Source organism: Drosophila eugracilis, unplaced genomic scaffold (genome assembly GCF_018153835.1).
Source record: "Drosophila eugracilis isolate 14026-0451.02 unplaced genomic scaffold, ASM1815383v1 contig_1197, whole genome shotgun sequence".
Classification (NCBI taxonomy): Eukaryota; Metazoa; Arthropoda; class Insecta; order Diptera; family Drosophilidae; genus Drosophila; species Drosophila eugracilis.
In genome coordinates this window covers 972,114-990,785 of record NW_024571981.1, presented here as the reverse complement: position 1 = coordinate 990,785, position 18,672 = coordinate 972,114, and the positions used below count along the sequence as shown (strand labels likewise).

Here is an 18,672-nt window from a genome sequence, read left to right as displayed (position 1 = left end):
ATCGTTATAATTTAAATTTAAATTAATGTAAGAATAATAAAATTACAATAAAAAGGAAATATTAAATAGGAGCCTATTATGAGAAATAATATAAGTAATAAGAATACCAGACAGATATTATTGACATATCAGAAATATGTTTTAAAATATTTTAGAAAACTAAGATATGATCATGATACAGATATATGTATAATAACCATATAATATATATATATATAAAATTACCAAAATAATAAAGACAAACCTCACATAACCCATTATCTAAATGATGCCTTTAATCCCCATAATACCCCTCCACCTTAATAATTTATTTCCCCATTTCTCAGTCACATCGCCACAATTTATTGTTCGCCAATTTCCGCAATAATTAAACCGAAAACTACCACATATTCCATATGTTCTATGCAATCAAAAGCGAGCAGATCTCGGCGCATGTTTAAAAGTAGCTATTTCCTTTTTGTCGAGAATTTAACCTCGTGCCCTGTTGACCGAATACCAAAAAAAAAACATAGCTTGAACTCTGGCCGATTGGCAGCCGAAGCTGAAAACATGGAGATTGGCCAAAAGAACCCCATAATAAAGTTAGACAATCGCAAATGAATCAACTGGTAGCCTTCGCCAAAAAGCGCGCAAAACCCGTTAGAACCACAGCATAAAGGTGAGTCTATAAAGCTAAACGCCAATCTGAACGTTAACCTATTTCACTTCCTATCGAGAATTCTTGTTTTAACGTCTTACTTCCGGCTGGGGGGAGTTCCGTAAAAACCAAAAGCCGAACGTGTTTTATGCCATGTGTTTATCCGATGACTTGGACTTTATGCTGACTGGCCAATGTTTCCTATGCCACGATGATGATGGCCCATTTGGCCAGAACTGCCTAAGCTTCGGTTGGTGTTATTAATTATGATTTATCTTGACAACAATAAGGAGCTCGATAATTCTTGGCCAAAAAGCATCGAGCATCAAGGCCATCGATTGGCTACCGTAAACAATTTTTAACTCAGTCTTGGGAATCTCATTTGCGATGTGCTAATTGGGTTTTTGCTTCTTAAAGTATTTCTTATATATACTTATATATATTTTCTTGATTTTTTTTGCAGATTTGTATCGCTTGAGGGGATGCTCATTAGGAATAACTTGCTTTTTTCACTTCACAAGAATTGCGTTGTGGAGTTTGTAGAATTCTTTGGGTCTTTTGAGTAACCAATAAAATCTGGTTATATTGTTTGGGGAACAAATTTTCGTCTGGTTATGGTTAAGATCATTTTGGACTTTCATAAGATATTTTTATCGATGACATGGTTGGTCAAGGTGTTAGAATAGGTTTACCTATAAGTTTTTCAGTTCATTTTGAGGTGTTTCTAATGGTTTATTTGGGTAAAAGTTAAGTAAAGTAAAAGTAATAGAAAAATTCAGAAAACTGAAATATATTCTTAGATTTGAGCCGAAAAGTAATTTCTTTTATAGGTTGTAAGTTGATATACTTTTAATATCCTAAATTACTTATATTATAACTTTACTATTTTTATCAGCTTTATCTTTAAGTTATTCCCACTAACCCAGACCAATGACTCATAAGAATTAAAATGTTAACGACTGAATGCTAATTAAAACGTCAAAAACTATCATAATTTTTCACAGTTCTTTTCTTTCTGAATAAATTTGCTAAATTAAAGTTGAATGCTGTTGGCCAAACCAAATCATAATTGCTTCGTTCAATAAATAAATATTTGTAAACCCGACCAGCAACTTCCGACTTCACAGAGTCGCATTCCCAAAGCCCATTGAAGAGAAAAAAAATATATAAAAAATATACAAAAAAGAAACACTAAATCTTATGTGTGAAGCCGAGATGACATTGAATTTTGATTATATTGTCTCTGGCTTTGATATCAATTAACATAAATGCTCGAAAGTCTTATCGTGAACACCTGTCAAGCCCAAAAGCGCTGTAAAATGTTGTAACAAAATCGATCATTATCACAGAGTTGAAGATTTCTTGGTTAAATATTTAAATAAATAAATAAAAGTAATATTGAGCCAATCCGAGATGAGAAGGCGGCTTAAAATAACCATTAAATTCACCCAAAAGTTTATTTATAAACCGGACAGGCTAGCCTTAGCCATAAAACTTTGATTTTAATTGAATTAGTAAACAAAAATCATAAGTGAAAAGGCCATAAAGCCACTGACAATTTTGGCCAAAGGCAGCAGCTATAGTTGGTCAGAAGGTCGGACTTTGAAGTCGTTGATTTGATGAGAGTAGCCTCTAAAAAAAACTTAAACTCCAGACTGAAGTGCACACGTTCGAATTAAATGGCTTGCTATAAGTTTAGATAGTTTGATTTTTATTACTCTTTTTTTTTTTTTTATATTTTTAATGGGCATTGTTTTAAGTTTAATAGCAACTAGAAAACCCGTTTCATTCTAGCTGGTTTTTAAGAAACTTCGCTGAAAATAGAACACTCTCGATTGGCTGCGATTCTAGCATAAAGTTTTTATCTATCTTTTTATCACTTTGATTACCACAAGGCCTGCTATGTGGCTTGATTTGCCGTCTGTTAACTGTTTATTTTGGCCCATTCTCGCGTTTTTTGTTTGTCTCAAATTTTAGCACAACTTGCGGGAGTCATTTGCACAAGTCAAGGTCGTCTTCTCGCATAAATGCCAGATCTAACAGCTTTGAATATTTTTTGGCCTAACATTGAGTTTGCCAACTATTATTTAATGAGGAAGAGTTTTTACTTTTAAATTTAAAAACTTATTAGTCCAGCTGTTGGGTTTTAAGATCATTAATTTCATGGTTTTATTGTTGTTAATTTCCATTTCAATTGCAATTTTGTTGACTTTTTCGTATAGACGAGTGCCAAGCTGAAACATTGTAGGTGTGAAAATTATTGTTTAATGGCGTTAACATTTAACAAACAATAGCTAAAGTTTAAGGAATGACTGTTATTGTTAATTGATGAGTCAAAGTTTGTTTGCAATTTGTTAAAAAAATATTCTTTGTGGATTTTAGGTGATTTTTAACTTTTTGTTTCATATTCTGGCATTGTATTTATGGAATTTTTAAGGCATTCAAATAATAATATTTCTATATAAGATTGTTACCAGAAAACTATCAAATGCTAATTATTATTTAACACTAAAGAAAAACAAATAGTGTAAATTTATAATATTTACTACTTCTTACTTCTTAATTTTTCATTTGTTTTTAAAATTTTTAGCTTAAACTTTGTTTTGTTTTACCCAAAACTGTACCTTAAAAATTTATTTAAATTTTAGTCATGACTAAAAATGCAGCTCTGCTTGCTTAAATTATAGAAAAGACCAAAACAAAATTATAAACAAGTTGTCTAGACATTAACTTTTGAAAAATTAATAACCTGATTTTCCAGCTTAGTGCAGTGATGCCAAAAGTGTTGCCAATAATAGAACAGGCGCCATAATATTTATGCATGTTAAATAGGCTTAAGATTTATATCCTCTAATGCCTATTTAAGATTTATGAGATTTTTTAAACTTAAAATAAATTAGGTTTAAGGGGGAAACCTTGTGGCTAAAGCAAAACTGCAGCCAATGCAAAAATACAAAGCAAAGAGATTGCACTTGGGCGCAGCACTTGAGGAGCATCAAAAGCAATGACCCTCTGAATTTTACACCCTCCACCCACTTTCGTTTTCCTAGCAGCCCCACCAAAGAGCAGAAGGCAGGCCAACCAACTGTAAACGTAAACAATGCCCAATGCGCAGGACCAACTTTTCCGAAACCAAAACCAAATCGTTATCCCATTCCGAATCTGAATCCGAATCCGGCAGAGACAGCTGTGCATCGGAATCGGGTGAAAGCTTCTTGGGCTAGAAGAGGAAAAGCTTCAAGTGAGCAGTCAGTGGATTTCGGCCAATTTAAGCGAGCGGTAACGCGTTACCTTCGAACTTCTTAGCCATAATCTTGGCCAGGTTACGTGTCAAGAAGCAGAAATAACCACTTGGCTAATTGAAAAGGCTAAAGCTCAAGAGTTAAAGTGTCAAAAAATATCTAATATAAATAATTTCTAAAATTAAAGATCACAGTGCTTGCAGTGCATCTAAAAATGCCAGCCCATGTTGGCCAAGTTCTGCCACAAACCAAGCAACAAATCACATTTTGAACCTGGCCAATTGCCAGCTGAGGGAAAGCCACAAAAGCGATAGCAACAACAACCATGTCGAGCGGCAGGTAGGACTCCCCCCAGACCATAATCATTCATATCATATGATATATATATTTGATAGACAGGCATTTCGACCATATCCGATTGTTGTTATGACTGATATTTGTCGTGTAATCAATAAATTGATTTTTGATTGCCATGTGTGTGGGTTTTTTGGCTTCTTCCTTGGTTTCGTTCTTGTTCTCCTCTTTCTTGTTTTGCTGTTGTCTTCTGTCTGCTATTTGCTTTCTTTTCTTTCTTTTTTTTTTTTGTTTTCCTTCTGGCGGCGTCACACTGACTGGCTTTCTTGGTTCTCTTTGCCTTGGTCTGAACGAAATTGGCCGTCCATAGTGCGTATACTTGATGTGAGCTAAGCGGGGATTTCTTAGGAGCTTAGAGTGCTAGGAGTGCTTGGAGGGACTTTAAAACTAATAAAATTTAATGTTTAATTAAAGTTAGATTGTATTTTTTATATTTGAAAAGTTTGTAGATGAGGAAAGTCAACTTTCTTAAGTTAAAATCTTTAATTAATAAAATTTTTTGGACTTTCAAAGCCAAAAAATCTTTAAACAATTCTAACCAAAGTCCATCTCCAGCATTTATTTTTCATAAACAACTTTATCACTTTTTAAATCAAATTTTTTATTATTTTCCCCACTCAATTATTCCCAATTTATCTCACAAATTCCTTGGAATTTCACATTTATTCTTTTATTCAAATTATTTCATCATGACTAAAAAAAATGACTTGTAATGGGGGTTCCCCCATTTCCACATAAACCTGTTCCAGTTTGTACTATTTTTTTGGCTTGTTAGCCACGCGTTTTACTAACTGAAATCCCACACTGGCAGAGACAAAATTCAAACGACAGAGACAGGCAAATTGAGCTGACGTGCTGAGTTATTTATTTATTTATTTACTTTCGCAATCGCTTGGACTATTTTCCGATTAAAAATAGAGGCAAATTGCTTAGGAAAATCGAGAAAACTTCGTTAGAAGAATTTGGTTAAAATGACACCCCCTTATTATTGGCAATCCCGGCAAGGCCAAAGTCAGTGGCCTGCCAGCAGCTAGTCATGTAATTAGGATAATCGAGCTGCTTAAAATATGCACGGAGAGTCCACATAATTACAATCAGCGGAAAATTGGCTCTGTGAAAAGTGGCGATGGGGTGGAGAAATTGCGATGGCTGGCTGTGGGGAGCTTCAATTTCAATGGCGTAAGAGGATATCCCCGAAGAGCACACCAGCCAGCCAGCCTGTGAGTCATGGCATCCGAGAGCTGGCCAAAGCCACACAAAACAAACAGCCAAAGTCTCCACTTACCACATTTCATTATCCTTTTTACAGGGGAAATAAAGTTGAGAAATTTGTTAATTTACTTTAAAATACTTTCCCTAAAAATGCCTTTTAATTTAACTTGATTTATGTAGATTTTTTTAAGATTTTGTTGTGTTTAAAATTAAAAAAAAATATTCAAGAAGGCCTTAAAAAATGTACATAGTATTTAACCTTTTTTAATTTATTTTTTATTATATTTTTCCACTTTAGTTTCCTTTTCTCTCAGTGTAATCCCTCTCTCGCATTGTCAGCTTGGCGCCAAAAAATTACAGGGCCAAAAAAATGCATGTTCCTTTTTGTCCGTGTGTTTGTACACGTGGCTGTGGTTACAGTTGCGGTTTCGAGGACCTTTCCATTTGCTTATTTGTATGGGTGTCTAACCACAAAAGTCATATCCTGGCAAAGGCTACAGAGGCGAGAGAGGTGACAGAGTCATCACGTCTATTTGATTATGCATGCAGGCAAATGCAGTTTTTGGTTTAAAATTCTGAGGGAAATATTTAAAGAGGGTTTCTTCTTGAAAAGTTAAAAGTTAAAAAGGAAACAAAGAACTTAATTAACTTTTTGTTAAAGGAAAAACCCCTGAAAAGGGGAACAAACTCTGTAAAACTTTGATCTAATAATAATAGCTTTTTCGTGGAAATTATCCAAGTGCTAATGCCCAAGTAAGCTAGCCATCAACTCTTCTTTAAATATTGAAATAAACTCCCGTATAAAAAGCTCATTATGAGACACCCGTCTTAAATTGACCAAAACCACTTGGCATTCTGACCAGAAACACTAATTTTGTAGCTGCAAAAGCAAAGCCACAATAAGAACCAGAGAAGCTTTAGAATAATTTGCACAATTTCGTATTCATTAGAGCACAGATGCTCTCAGGCAATTTAATTTAATTTTCCCCATTCCTCGTCCTTGCAGCCTCCTGGACGTTCTCTGCAGTGGTAGTGGCGCCCGCCTGGCCCTGGGCACCTCGGTGATCTCCTATCTGATTGTCTACAATGAGGCATCTGCTCCCAGCCTGCTGGTGGCCGTTATTCTGGCCACCATCTATGGCACTATGGCGGGTGAGAATCGGTCTTATATATACTATTTATAAATATTATAAACTAATTTTGATGTCTTTTTCAGGTCGTTGCAAAACTAGCCTGCGCAGCCTGCAAATGCCGTATGTGAGGGCCACGAATAAGTTTGACTTTGGCTGTTTGTTTTTGGCCATCTGGCTGGATGCCCTGGCCGCCATGTGTGCCTGTGCTGCCCTGGCCAGGACCCTCAGTGCCTGTTTGGATGCCATGACTGGGGGTCTGGCAAGGATACTAATATTGGGTGAGTGGCAGGAGAAGTTTGAAAAAATCGAAAATATATTTTTGTGCTTTTACTTTTCCTTTGGAATTTTCACAAAACAAATTAAATAGTGAATTTCTAAAAATGTTTTACAGAAGCCATACTATTTCTGTAATGCCCCAGGCCAGTGTAGTTGCTAAAATTACTTTTTGCAAAATAAAACTAAAACAAATCAAAAATAACAAAAACTAAAAATAGTTTTAAAAAACCAAAAAAGAACCGCGAAAACATGCAATTTCACATATTTCCGTGCTCTCAAAAGCTAGCCAATTTGCACTTAATAACAGTACTAAAAATATAATTTATAACTACGCTTCAAATTTGCATTTAAAATATAAAAAAATTAAATTTTTATTCACCAACGTAGACCAAGCATACCCAATATTTCGACACGAACTGTGTTGGCTAAGCTGAATAAAAAACATTGCCTACTTTCAGGCCGTAATGCACCCGCGAATGAGCCCTGGCCGGATGTTCTTGGCGTGTCAGTTGTCTTCCTCGTAACTGGGATGTTCATGCTGGGCTTGGAGGTGGGTACTCTGAATCTGAATCTGAATCTGAATCCAAATCCAAATCCTCGACCCCCCACCCCCACTCATCTAGACACCCGTACTCATTGCATTAACATATTCACAGCACTCGAGAGCCTTCAGCCTCATCCTGACACTCGGCATGTTTGGCTTGAATGCCATTTTGAGCGCCGTTGGCTGGTGGCGGGGCGACATGTTGGCCTGGTCTACGGAAAACTACTTCCAGCCCGATGGCATTACCAGTGTAAGTGGATGCCCCTGCCATCTGTTGGGGAACTTTGTTATTGGGTCAGTGCACTGTGCCAGTCTGAGTTTTTCTTTTGTTTAGAGGGTTTCCCTTTTCCCTTTTTTTTTGTTTGTTATTTGTTTGCCGAGTCCCATCGATTTTCGTATGTCGTGACTGGGAACAATTGCGTGACCAGAGCTGAAGCCACAGGATACGGGCTTTTGATTATGACACGTACTGGCGTTTCGTTTCGTTTTTGTGCCCCCTTTTCCACACCGGCATTCCTTGGTGGAAAGCCACCAGTCAGACAGCAAAAACTCGGAAAAAACGTAGGTTTCCATTGAGCCGCATAAGGTGATACTCTTGAATGGTGATTGTATTTTTATTAGGAACTCTTTACGACTTTTTTAGATTTTTAAACATGTTTTGGGAGATTTTATTAGTATCCCTTTGTGGAAAACTATAGAAATATTTTTAAATTTTCTTAAAAAGAAGCTTTTAAAGCTGAAAATTTTAACTTTTACTGCTAAAACTTTTAATTTTATGGTAAATTTTTTAATAAAAGCTAAACCTTATCCAATCTTAAAGACTCAAAAACTTTTTCATAGTCCAAACACCAAATGGTAGACTAAGGGAACTTCTGTTATTAGCTTAGCTGCTACTTGTGAAATTATCCGGCTAATAACTGGTTTTAACCCACTACCTTTAGGTCTTCCTGGCCACTGCCCTGCTCACCTACTCCTTCCCCAGCGATTGGCCACAACCACATCGAAGTGGACGATTTACGGCGACCTTAATCATGGGATTGGTCAGCATTTCTCTACTGCTGACAGCCATTTGTCTCTCTACGGTGGTGCACTACAAGTGAGTTTGATAATGAGATAATCTTTGGACTTTTAACAAATTTAAGTACGCCTATCTATTACTGAGAAAATGTATTTTAAATCGTGATTTTATAATAGAAAATACATTAAGTTTTGGTTGCATTTTTGGAAATTTAACATTAAGTTTGCTTAGCAATAGTTATTTCTTATTCCTTAATCTTAATATTTACTGAATATAAAGATACAACCTTTCTATATACTTTCAGAACCCATGAGGACTATGTAGCCGTGCCCTTGTTCAACATCCTAGATGAAAATGGCTTCCATAAGTTGGTACCAGCCTCGGCTTGTATGTTGCTGCTAACAAGTTCGGCGGCATTTCTGGAACTTTTCCCAGAACTTTATGGCATAGTGGTGCGTTTGGCCACCTCGGAGTGGCGGATACTATCCAAGCAGATTAGTTACGAAAGCTCGGAGAGTGGAAATCCCGTCCTGGCCGTCTTTATAGCCGGCAGTATGTGCGCTATGTTGGCCTTTGCCTGTCCGTTGCAGCATCTTAGTTACACTTTAGCCGCTGGTCATATGGGTGGGGTATTCTTGAGGGCCTTCTATCTTCTGTACACCCCCTACAGACCCAAGTTTATGGCGCCCAGCAGCGAGTCTTCACTGTCGTACAGTCGTCTGTCCACAGCACCGATAGCCAAGAGCAGCAGTTACAGCAGTGCCGCAACTTCCAGTTCGAGTAGGTTAAAGAGGAGTCTCTGGAAGATTGGTCTACCCAAGCATAGTGGGTTGAAGAAGCCCAAGACAAAGCCTAGGAATAAGCAGGAACTGGAGAAGGAGTGGCTGCTGCTGGGTGAGCCCACATCGCCGTGTCCGCAACGGGAGGGCAGGGATGTGGAGTCCACCATTCTGTCTGATGGCGAGCCACCGGTGAGGATTTTTGGAAAATATTTATCTTTATCTTAAGTTTGATATATCTCTTCCCTTTAGCCATCTGACTTTGAGTACCCAGATAAGTTTGACAAGAGCGATTCGGACACCTCAACGGACATAGACGCCATTGTGGATGAGTATCGGGAGAAGATCAAGGTGAGGAAAGACTCCTAAGCATATTTTGGCATCCCAAAATTATACATTTTCCCCTTCCCAGGTAACCACAGCTGGTCCCTTGGAGCGCAGTGTAAGAGTTCCCACAGTGAGCTCCTGGCGGGTAACCATCTTTGCCATTGTGGTTATAGGATTGGGCATAGCCCTCTGCATTGCTGGTCTGATGATGCACTGGGCTCCAGCTGCCTTAACCGGAGGAATCGGGGTCTTTATAGTGACTATAATGATGGGTTTCATACCCAAGTACACGGGCAGTGTGATCAACGTGAGTCCCGTGATCTGTGGAATGTCCCTGCTGATGGGCGTGATCCTTTTCACCGGATGTGCCGTGCATTCGTGGCCAGGATTGATTATCTGGATGATGGCTGGACTCATCCTGGTCATTAGATGCGATAAGTACTGCTGCAATTGCTTTGAGCACACGACCATGCTGAATGCCCAGCTCATACCGAGTGTCTCGGGGAAAACCAATGGAGGATCAGCTACGGGATCCTCATCGAACTTGGCTGGTCCTTCCACCAGCATTCGGATACCCAGACCGCCGAAGGGAGTGGGCGTGGTTGGGTTGCCACAGCGCATCAATGGCCATAGATGACAGTCGGAGTCCTCGGAGGAGGAGGGCGAGGACCTGTTCCACGAGGACTTCAATGTGCGCGACTTCGATGAGGAGGATGACGAGGATTGCTGGACTGATTAGCTTGCCGCCTTTGGAACGAAAAACGTTTTTAGGAAAAACTATTTACTTGCTATGCAGATAGATCTCCGAGATGATCATCTAGCTTCGAGCCACATTTGCCTGAAATTTTCTAGCTAGCTAAAAATGTTTGTCGAAATTTACCCATGTATTTACGTATAGCTAGGCGACACTCTCTACAACTAGGTTCCAAATAAAATGCAAATTTTTCGAAAACAAATAAGAAATCTTTTGATATTTAACAGAATTTTTATAAGTTTAAAGGTCAACGAACGGTATGAGAAAGCTTTAGATAAGATTCCCTTTTATCTACAGATAAGAAATCTGCTTTCTTTGCTATATAAATCTTCATTCTCCATGAGATAATCTATCAGTTCTTTAATAGGCGACATTATGGTCTCTTCGTAGCCAGGTTGTATCTCCATAACCCTTAGTAACAGCTCACTGCGATCGCAGTTAAGATAAAAATCAAACTTTTCAGGTTCTTCCGTTCGCAATCTATTCGAAATGCTGGGCCACATTTTGGTCTGCGGTTCGGTGAGAGCCCAAATGAGAAGAGCTGCCAATCGCGTTCTTTGGCATTCTTTCAAGAAGTTCTCTCTGGTGATGAGATTCCCATCCAATCCTAAACGATCTAGATGGTATTCAAGGGACTTATAATAGTGATCAAGACACTCGTCGTATATCTTCTTCCTGACCTCAGCAGAGGCTACGATGTAGAGTAGAAATAAGACATCTAAGGTAGGCGAACAGTATTTGGCCAGCTGAAAATCCACAAGGCAACAGGCATTGGGTAGAATTGAAGACTCCTTTTCAAAATGATACAGGATATTGCGGTCCCAGGTATCCCGATGGCACAGCACATTCCGTATGGTCTTCGAAGGTGCCACCAATTCTTCAGCTTTGGTTAGAAGATTGTAGAGCTTTTCTTGGATAAAACTTTGAGCTGTCTTGGTTTGATATTGCGGATGTCGAGAGGCTAAGAAAACAATGGCCTAGGAATATTTTTCAAAAATATTATTATTAAAGTTAACTACTTTTACTGCATACTAACCTTAAGTCCTGTGATGTACCAAGAATTTTTCGCATCCAAATGCAGTTCGATGAGAACATTTTTGTAATTTTCATAAATATTTAAATTTTCTTTTTCTTCCCAAGCTATACTAGCAGCATGCAGTTCAGATAAATGTTCCAAAACCAATTTATAATGATCCAAGCTATAGCTTTCCTTAACCCTAAGATGCCTGTAGTTTTGAGTAAGATCTTCCAGGACCAGAATGTCATTTCTACTATAGTAGCATTCGGGATAAAGCTTTTTGCTGGCTAAAACGCAGATTTATATATTTAAACTTTAATTTATTTATAAATTTATTTATTTAATTACCATATTTCTGAATTTTTGGCAATAACTGGCTGTATACTGCCGATTCCTTATGGAAAACTCCTTTGCGTTCACATTCTTCTCTTTGCGGTTCATTTTTCCGAGGTAAACTTTTGATAAAATATTTCAGTGAATATTTTACCTGCTTTTCTATATCTTCCACTTCTAAGAACAACTTGTAATACTCTCCCATGTAACCCATTAGATCCTTAGAGCCCGCCTCCAGCTGAGAGTTAAGCACTATCAGATTGGTCTTGTCCACCTCTAAAAGACTTTTCTGAGCTATGAGTAGACATTCCTCGGGGTTGAGGAAATCCATGAGGAGTCACCAGGTGCTATTCACTTGACTTCTAAAATTTAAATAAAATATCTTCAGAAGCTGACCCTCGAAGATAGCTTTTGAGGGGTAAGACAGCAAGATAATCTTAAAAGAAGGTAAATAAGATAGTTGCCTCTTGTTGCTCTCATAGAAGTTGGCCTTCCTTTAAGTTATATGCTACTTAATCTTCTTACTTAGTTTATAATTTATAACATAATAAATTACAGTTTTCTATTTCACAATAATTCGATTATTATCAGAGCCAAAGCATATTTTATAACCCAAAAATGATAGCAAATCAACCAAAAAAGTGAATTGACCCTGAAAAGCTAACTAACAGACCTTCAGCGATAAGATAACCCCCTGAGAGGAGAGTAGAGATGTGTAAACAGAGAGCACATAGAGACCAAAACTGATAGGATCACGATTGTTACCAGGGGAACAGAGGAAGATAGTGGTTGCCATACAAAGTCGTTTAATCAGTTTCGTTTGTGATATGTCAGGGCTAGCAGATCCCCAACACACTCGTACATATAGTCAGCAAACTCCGGATGATCATTCATCAAGCGCAAAAGCTCATCTGTACGATCCACATTGCAATAGCTATGAAAGTCCTTGGGACGGGCATCCTTCAGGTTTTTCAGATAATTCCCAGGTAGACGCAGGGTGGTGGCTGCAATGCAGTTGTAGGTAACTCCAAATAGAGCAAAGTCCTTCAGAGATTGCTCAAATTCCCCTTGACTTAGCTGCTCCTCGTTGGGATCAATGCCCATTGCTAGCAGTTCCTCAGACAAGGCCTTGTAATACGTCTGTATCAGACTATCCAACATCTTTTTGCGTTCCGAAGGTGCCAGATTAAGATAGCTAACCAGGTGAAAGTCCATAGCAGGTGGAGCATATCGGCAGAGTTGGAAGTCTACTAGAACGGACCTTTTATCCAGGGGCTCATCCTTGTGATAGAAGACATTGGCACCCCAGGCATCGCGATGAACAAAGACATTTCTGTGAACTGGTGAAGGATTAACCATATAGTAAACCTTGTCCAGGCATCTGGGCAGCTCCTTGGCTATGTATTCCTGGGCTTTGGTATCATTCAGGACTTCAGGATGTGTGGCAGTTACTGCCAAGACAGCCTAAGTAAAGGAAAACTATAAATTAAGAAGGAAATTCCTTTAATAAACTCCAACTTACCCTCAAACCCGTTGTATACCATTCAACATCTGGGCTCACAGTGACTTCTTTGAGCCACTCTCTTATTTCCACTCCTATGGTTTTTCCCTCCTGCTTTTCATAGGCCATACTGCTGGCATGCAAAGTGGCCAGGGATTTCAAGATGGGCCCCAACTGATTCTCACTCAGAAAGCGAGTTCCCGAAGGTAAAGCCACATAGCCCATGTCCTCCACATTTTGCATCACAAAAAGATCGTTTCTTGTGAAATAGCACTTGGCACACCAAACATGGGGAGCTGATATATTAAACTTTAAATATTTAAACTTGAAAAACTAAAATCTAAACTCACAAAACTTGGTTAACTTGTTCAGCAACTCATACAGCTTAATCTCCTTCTCGATGATGCCCAACTTCTCCATATAGAACTCCATATTGGCATTCTGAAAGATCACCGACTTGACAAACAAGCGAGTGGTTTGCACATCTTTCTGATCACCAAACTGATACTTGAGATGCAAGTGATAGTATTCACCGAGGAAACCCACATGCTCTGTGGCTGGGACTATGTTAAATTCAAGTAACACCGCCTGCTCTTTCTTATCGGTTAACAGATTTGATAAAATCTCTTTGCACTCTTCTGGAGTAAACAGCTCCGTTCGATTTATTCGCGTTAGAATGGGCTTATAGTGTTCGTCACTCATTTCGTATAAATCTGCAATCACCAATTAACAGCTCGGGTGTTTACTTTATACTGCTTTCAGTTTCTGTTGGCCTTTGATAATTATAGTAAGAGGATTTACTCTATAAGAGGGGGGTATAGTTATTTACTCAAGAAACTTAGTAGAACTAAGTAATCTTCTCAGAATATTCCTTGATTATTATGAAATTATAAACTTAGATACATCAAATCTAAAGTATTAGTAATGAGTTTTAAGTATCCTTAACATTATCATACCTTAACTTCCTTATAATAGGTTAATTTAAAGAGTATTTACTTTTATCATATTTATTTTTATTTTTTTTTTTGGTATATTTACAATGATGTCTTATCACCCTAGCGAGCGGCTTTCTTATCGGCAGACCCACTAAACAAGATTCCCTCACATGTTTGCCCTGGCCAAGGCCATTTCCATGACATCCACACAGCACTCCTCCATATAGTTCCTGAACTCTTGATTAGTATCCATATAAGACAGAATCACCTTACTGCGATCCACATACTTAAAATCGTTGGTAACAAACTCAACAGGCACCTTGACAACCGTGGCGGCCACAGCCCTATAAACCACACCAAACAAGCGAAACTCTTCATAGGACTCTATTAGCTCTGATTTGGAAATTGCTAACTCGTTAAGATTGAAATCAGAGAGATTTTCCAGCAGATATAGGTGATATAAATCTATGCATTTCCTTTCCATTTCCTTACGTTTCATGGAACTCAAATTCATGTAGAGACTAAAATTCAAGTCTGAAGCTGGGGGAGTGTAACGACAGGTCTGGAAATCGATTAGCAAGGCAGAGCCAGAGTTTTCTGGTGGATAGAAAATATTACCCGCCCAAAGATCACGATGGCAAAGGACATTTCTGTACTTTTTAGAAGGAGCTGCCTGCTCATAGATCTCCTCCATTATGTTCAAAAGTTTGTTATCGATAAAGGAAAGTTCTCTATTACCCTGATATTGGGGCAGACTTCTTACGGCAGCCAGTACAGCCGAAAGTCCAGTGGTGAACCAGGCTATTTCCGAAGCCACAGTGATCTCTAGCAAATGATTACCATAGGCTTGGCCTATATTGATGTTAGTTTGATGTTCGTAGATCAAACTTGCAGCATGAAAGGCTGCCATTGATTTGATAAGCTGTTGCAAGGAAACTTCATTGAACTCTGCAGAACCAGCTGCTTGGAAACCCTTTCGTTTGATGTCCTCCAGGACAATTAAGTCCTTGCGAGTGTAATAGCAATCTGCGCTCCATTTTATGTTGGCTATAAAGGGATTTAAGGTATAATTTTTATATTTTATTTGTAAATATTTACTTACACAAGTGTCTGCATTTTCTTGAGGATATTATCATAAGCCCAGGACTCTTTTTGGAATATCTCTTCTTTAGCCAATTCGCCGCTTTGCTGGGGCATGGCCTTTACAAAGAAGTTCATTTCCCTAGCAGGTTCATCTGCCTCCTAAAAGTAGGCCCCAAAATACAGAATTTCAAAGTCATGTAGAAAAAATGTAGAAAAGTTTTTCAAGCAACTGAAAGTGGTTATCTTTTGATTTTTTCAATTAATCACTTCCAAGGCGATTGATTAATGGAGGTCAAACAAATACTTAATACAGTAAAAACTGTAAAATTCAGAGTAGAGATAAGAATTTAATGACAAATTTGTACAGAATGAGACTATTTTTTCCCAATTAATAATTACAAAAGTATTTTTAAATATAAATTCAAAATAATCAGTAATGAAATCGAAACAAATACTCGAAAATATACTATTGCATTACCTAAACTATTTTTAGTTAAAAGTTTTGTGAAGGAAGTAATCTTTACACCCCGAAATCCCTTAAGAGACTCTAATAACTTAATCTAAAAAACCGATAAAAAGGGAAAAGTGTGTCTAACCATTAAAAGATAGTGATAGAGTTATCTTTTCTAATCATTTTATGGAGATCAACATTGTAACATAAGTCTTAAGATAACCCAAAGACTTTGTAAGGTCAATGTCTACTTACACAGGAGTACCTAAGAGTCAGTTCATAGTAATCGCCAAGATAGCCGATTGCACTCGAATCTCTAACAAAACTGTAGTCCAACAGTTTGGCTTTTCCGTTGCCGTTATCGGCATTTTCCAATATTATCTCGCACTCACGGCGGCTAAGCATTATGTTGCGTATACGTAACGTGGGCGTTTTACGTATACGTTCGATCTTATTCTTATTCACGCTCTCTCTCTCTCTTTTTCCTAGACAGAAGACTAGGCTGATACGATTTTCCCGACACTTTCCACTCAGCCAACTATAGCAGCATCTGTTGGCCGCGCACTACTGAGAAGAAATAGTTTTTCGCTCAGTTTTTATTTTCTCGCGATTACAACTCTCCTTTACCTGTAGTAGTAAAACTAATTCACATATCTGAGCGATAAGGTTCTTGATACAGCGCAATGGGATAAAGTGGAGAAAAAATGTTTAAAAATTTGTATTTATTAATAACTCAATTTATGATTTATTAGTTTAAAGCTGAATTAGCTTTTATTTAAGAAACTTTTATTTAATGAAATCTCTTAGGCAAAATCAATCTCTTGAGGCGACGTTTCTCATTCATGTATGTGGTATAAGGACGAATGGTGATGTAGTAAAAAATCTCCACAAAACTGAGAAGACTGGCGCCCACAAACAAGCCAGTGGTGCCGCCAATAGATACTAGGAAAAAGAGGTCTTTTTTAACAAAAACTATAATTTTTAATAAGCTCCCTAACTCACCAACCAAATCCAATTTGCCTCTAACCAAGTTCCTTTTATACCTCTCCGTTGGCAGTTCAATGAGTCCAACTTCAATTCTGGAGACTGCCATCTGACTTCCAACCATGTTCTCCTTGCTATCATAGACCGTTGTAATATCCACCTCCGTACAAGAAGGCAAACAGTCACAAACCAAACCCTTTCGACCCCGACTTTTCGACCATTTGGCTATGATCACCGAAAGATCTTCGTAATTGCGATTCAGACACTCCAGACCATCCATGTTGCATAGCTGCCAGTCGGGTGAGTTGGGAGACAGGTGACTGGAGCAGTTGCACAGCTCCATCTGCCGATCCTTGCGGCACTGGACTGTGCAGGCACTATAGCTATAGAACTTGTGGACATCTAGAATATTCTCATCGGCAAAACGGCAGTTCCTCTGATGGACACTCGTCTGACGGATCTCCTCGTCGTTTTCAATGTCACGCTTGGAGATGTAACGTCTAAAGTAAAGATTTTTATATTTTATAGGTTTATATTTCTTTTTGTGTGCTTACACAAAGGATATATAAGGTCCTACTACTAGGAAATCCGTTTTTGGGGTGACTAAGGTGGGCACCTCTTCAGTGCCAAGTATGTAAACCTTTTAAAAGATGAAAAGACTTAGTTTAGAAAACCAAAACTAACGTGCAGTTAAACTTAATGAAGCTTGTCAATAATTGTAGCATACTTTTTAGGCTGCAAAGTTAATAGTCTTGAAGTTCCTTCATACTTTTACTGATTTTATTTATATTTAAATTTCATAAAGTAACTTGAAATAAACGTAGTAAAAACTCACCGTTGCCTCGGTATGCAGTTCCATTTTCAGAGCTCCTGGCCCACTGTCCCTGTTAGAATACATATTCAACTTGGCATTTTTGGGTTTCCTAAAAGTGTATAGAAAATATAAGATAAACTTCTTAAGAATATAATTTAATAGATATATAGCCCCCACCCATCTTGCAACGAATTGATGGCATAACAAATTCCCAGCTCCGTTTCCATGCGATGAAAGTACTTGCAGCACTCAAATGGCTTATTATTCCATTCGCAGTTACTGATTGAGTCCACGCAGCTGCTTCTAACTAGTTGAGCGTAGTACGAGAAATTAGAGTAGAAACATGAGGTAGTTGCCTCCTCGCCGCTGCACTCATGGACTGTGTGATATGATTCGCCGCGAAAGAAGGCAATCTCACTAAGGACCTCCTCTAAAGTAAAGTCGTGATCAGAGCCCCAAAGTCTGGTATAAAGTTTATACTTTAATTTAGATATTATTTTTAGGGATAAGATTTAAACTTACTGTTCAGCCACCTCCTGTATGCGATCCATATTCTTCGATTCGCAAACTATAATAGCTGGAAAGTTGGTATTCCAGTCGCGAAAAGAGCTCTCCACCACAAAACTAATGGCATTGTTCTCAAAGGCACCTGGAAAATAACATTTATTAATGGAAAAGTTCAGAAAATCTTGGGATTTTCTTGAATAACTTACTCAAAGAGGCTTTGATCAGCAACCAGGAGGCATACCAGGAGGCCACTAGACATATAACCCAAAAGATTCTTTCTAGCCAATTGGCATCTTTATCCACTATAAACCGAGCTCCATGCAGAGTGGAGTTCTTCAGATACTCCTCTATAATTCTGCTAAATCTCATTTGGCTTGTGTTTACTTTGAAGTCCAGTCGGTAACTAATTTATTGAACTATTTCAGCTCAAACTATAACTCCCATTAATGACCAAATTTGGTTATCCATCTTGCTTAACGCCATCAGCTGTTGATTTTCCCAGACTTCTAACACGCAAGTGTCCGGGAATTAGATCAACATTTGCCTAGGGATTACTTTTAGGCGAAATAAACACTGTTTACCTCATACAAATAATGGCTCAAGTCACAGTTTATTTGATTAGCTCACCGAATCGGGTTTATAGTTATATCTTATGAGTTATATCTTTCATAAATCCTGGTAATTAGTTGCCAACTGGGAAGTGTGGGCAGCGTAAAGAGTGCTATCGCTCAAGTTTGTATTAGATATAGTAGCAAGTTTAACTCATATGA

The 18,672-nt window shown here is 38.1% G+C and overlaps 5 protein-coding genes across 6 annotated transcripts; 1 reads left to right on the top strand and 4 right to left on the bottom strand.

Annotated features, from left to right (window-relative positions):
* Positions 1 to 3,905: 3,905 nt before the first annotated feature.
* On the top strand, positions 3,906 to 10,504 carry LOC108115542. The gene is made up of 9 exons (XM_017227046.2): positions 3,906 to 4,218; positions 6,452 to 6,597; positions 6,662 to 6,856; positions 7,313 to 7,404; positions 7,511 to 7,648; positions 8,340 to 8,494; positions 8,721 to 9,387; positions 9,448 to 9,546; positions 9,608 to 10,504. Exons 1-9 carry the CDS (start codon positions 4,205 to 4,207, stop codon positions 10,157 to 10,159), a joined length of 2,058 nt encoding a protein of 685 aa, XP_017082535.2. The 5' UTR covers positions 3,906 to 4,204; the 3' UTR covers positions 10,160 to 10,504.
* A 59-nt stretch (positions 10,505 to 10,563) lies between these two features.
* LOC108115544 lies at positions 10,564 to 11,958 on the bottom strand. Its single transcript, XM_017227047.2, has 3 exons — positions 11,643 to 11,958; positions 11,313 to 11,581; positions 10,564 to 11,253 (listed from the first exon to the last, which is right to left on the bottom strand). Exons 1-3 carry the CDS (start codon positions 11,956 to 11,958, stop codon positions 10,564 to 10,566), a joined length of 1,275 nt encoding a protein of 424 aa, XP_017082536.2.
* Positions 11,959 to 12,416: 458 nt separating this feature from the next.
* On the bottom strand, positions 12,417 to 13,866 carry LOC108115442. Its single transcript, XM_017226878.2, has 3 exons — positions 13,479 to 13,866; positions 13,150 to 13,424; positions 12,417 to 13,091 (listed from the first exon to the last, which is right to left on the bottom strand). The coding sequence occupies exons 1-3, from the start codon at positions 13,828 to 13,830 to the stop codon at positions 12,438 to 12,440; spliced, it is 1,281 nt and encodes a 426-aa protein (XP_017082367.2). The 5' UTR covers positions 13,831 to 13,866; the 3' UTR covers positions 12,417 to 12,437.
* A 274-nt stretch (positions 13,867 to 14,140) lies between these two features.
* LOC108115433 lies at positions 14,141 to 16,108 on the bottom strand. 2 transcript variants are annotated; one of them, XM_041818326.1, is made up of 3 exons: positions 15,853 to 16,108; positions 15,170 to 15,305; positions 14,141 to 15,113 (listed from the first exon to the last, which is right to left on the bottom strand). In XM_041818326.1, exons 1-3 carry the CDS (start codon positions 16,000 to 16,002, stop codon positions 14,230 to 14,232), a joined length of 1,170 nt encoding a protein of 389 aa, XP_041674260.1. In that variant the 5' UTR covers positions 16,003 to 16,108; the 3' UTR covers positions 14,141 to 14,229. The 2 variants fall into 2 exon arrangements, with proteins under 2 accessions (XP_041674260.1, XP_017082359.2); XM_017226870.2 differs by lacking the exon at positions 15,853 to 16,108 and having other exon boundaries at positions 14,141 to 15,110; positions 15,166 to 15,299.
* A 279-nt stretch (positions 16,109 to 16,387) lies between these two features.
* LOC108115413 (sodium channel protein Nach) lies at positions 16,388 to 18,278 on the bottom strand. The gene is made up of 7 exons (XM_017226850.2): positions 18,109 to 18,278; positions 17,918 to 18,044; positions 17,573 to 17,857; positions 17,417 to 17,504; positions 17,136 to 17,221; positions 16,600 to 17,081; positions 16,388 to 16,539 (listed from the first exon to the last, which is right to left on the bottom strand). Exons 1-7 carry the CDS (start codon positions 18,269 to 18,271, stop codon positions 16,388 to 16,390), a joined length of 1,383 nt encoding a protein of 460 aa, XP_017082339.1. The 5' UTR covers positions 18,272 to 18,278.
* Positions 18,279 to 18,672: the final 394 nt, after the last annotated feature.

Coding starts and splice junctions, on each gene's coding strand:
- LOC108115542 (XM_017227046.2), top strand. Junction 6,857..7,312: donor GGCAAGGATACTAATATTGG/GTGAGTGGCAGG, acceptor GCCTACTTTCAG/GCCGTAATGCACCCGCGAAT. Junction 9,388..9,447: donor TGTCTGATGGCGAGCCACCG/GTGAGGATTTTT, acceptor TCTTCCCTTTAG/CCATCTGACTTTGAGTACCC.
- LOC108115544 (XM_017227047.2), bottom strand. CDS start 11,958: ATGGATTTCCTCAACCCCGAGGAATGTCTACTCATAGCTCAGAAAAGT. Junction 11,582..11,642: donor GCCAAAAATTCAGAAATATG/GTAATTAAATAA, acceptor TCTGCGTTTTAG/CCAGCAAAAAGCTTTATCCC. Junction 11,254..11,312: donor GGTACATCACAGGACTTAAG/GTTAGTATGCAG, acceptor AAATATTCCTAG/GCCATTGTTTTCTTAGCCTC.
- LOC108115442 (XM_017226878.2), bottom strand. CDS start 13,830: ATGAGTGACGAACACTATAAGCCCATTCTAACGCGAATAAATCGAACG. Junction 13,425..13,478: donor GAACAAGTTAACCAAGTTTT/GTGAGTTTAGAT, acceptor TTAATATATCAG/CTCCCCATGTTTGGTGTGCC. Junction 13,092..13,149: donor GGTATACAACGGGTTTGAGG/GTAAGTTGGAGT, acceptor TCCTTTACTTAG/GCTGTCTTGGCAGTAACTGC.
- LOC108115433 (XM_041818326.1), bottom strand. CDS start 16,002: ATGCTTAGCCGCCGTGAGTGCGAGATAATATTGGAAAATGCCGATAAC. Junction 15,306..15,852: donor TGACTCTTAGGTACTCCTGT/GTAAGTAGACAT, acceptor GCCTACTTTTAG/GAGGCAGATGAACCTGCTAG. Junction 15,114..15,169: donor CCTCAAGAAAATGCAGACAC/TTGTGTAAGTAA, acceptor TAAATCCCTTTA/TAGCCAACATAAAATGGAGC.
- LOC108115413 (XM_017226850.2), bottom strand. CDS start 18,271: ATGAGATTTAGCAGAATTATAGAGGAGTATCTGAAGAACTCCACTCTG. Junction 18,045..18,108: donor GCTGATCAAAGCCTCTTTGA/GTAAGTTATTCA, acceptor GTTATTTTCCAG/GTGCCTTTGAGAACAATGCC. Junction 17,505..17,572: donor ATCAATTCGTTGCAAGATGG/GTGGGGGCTATA, acceptor ATACACTTTTAG/GAAACCCAAAAATGCCAAGT.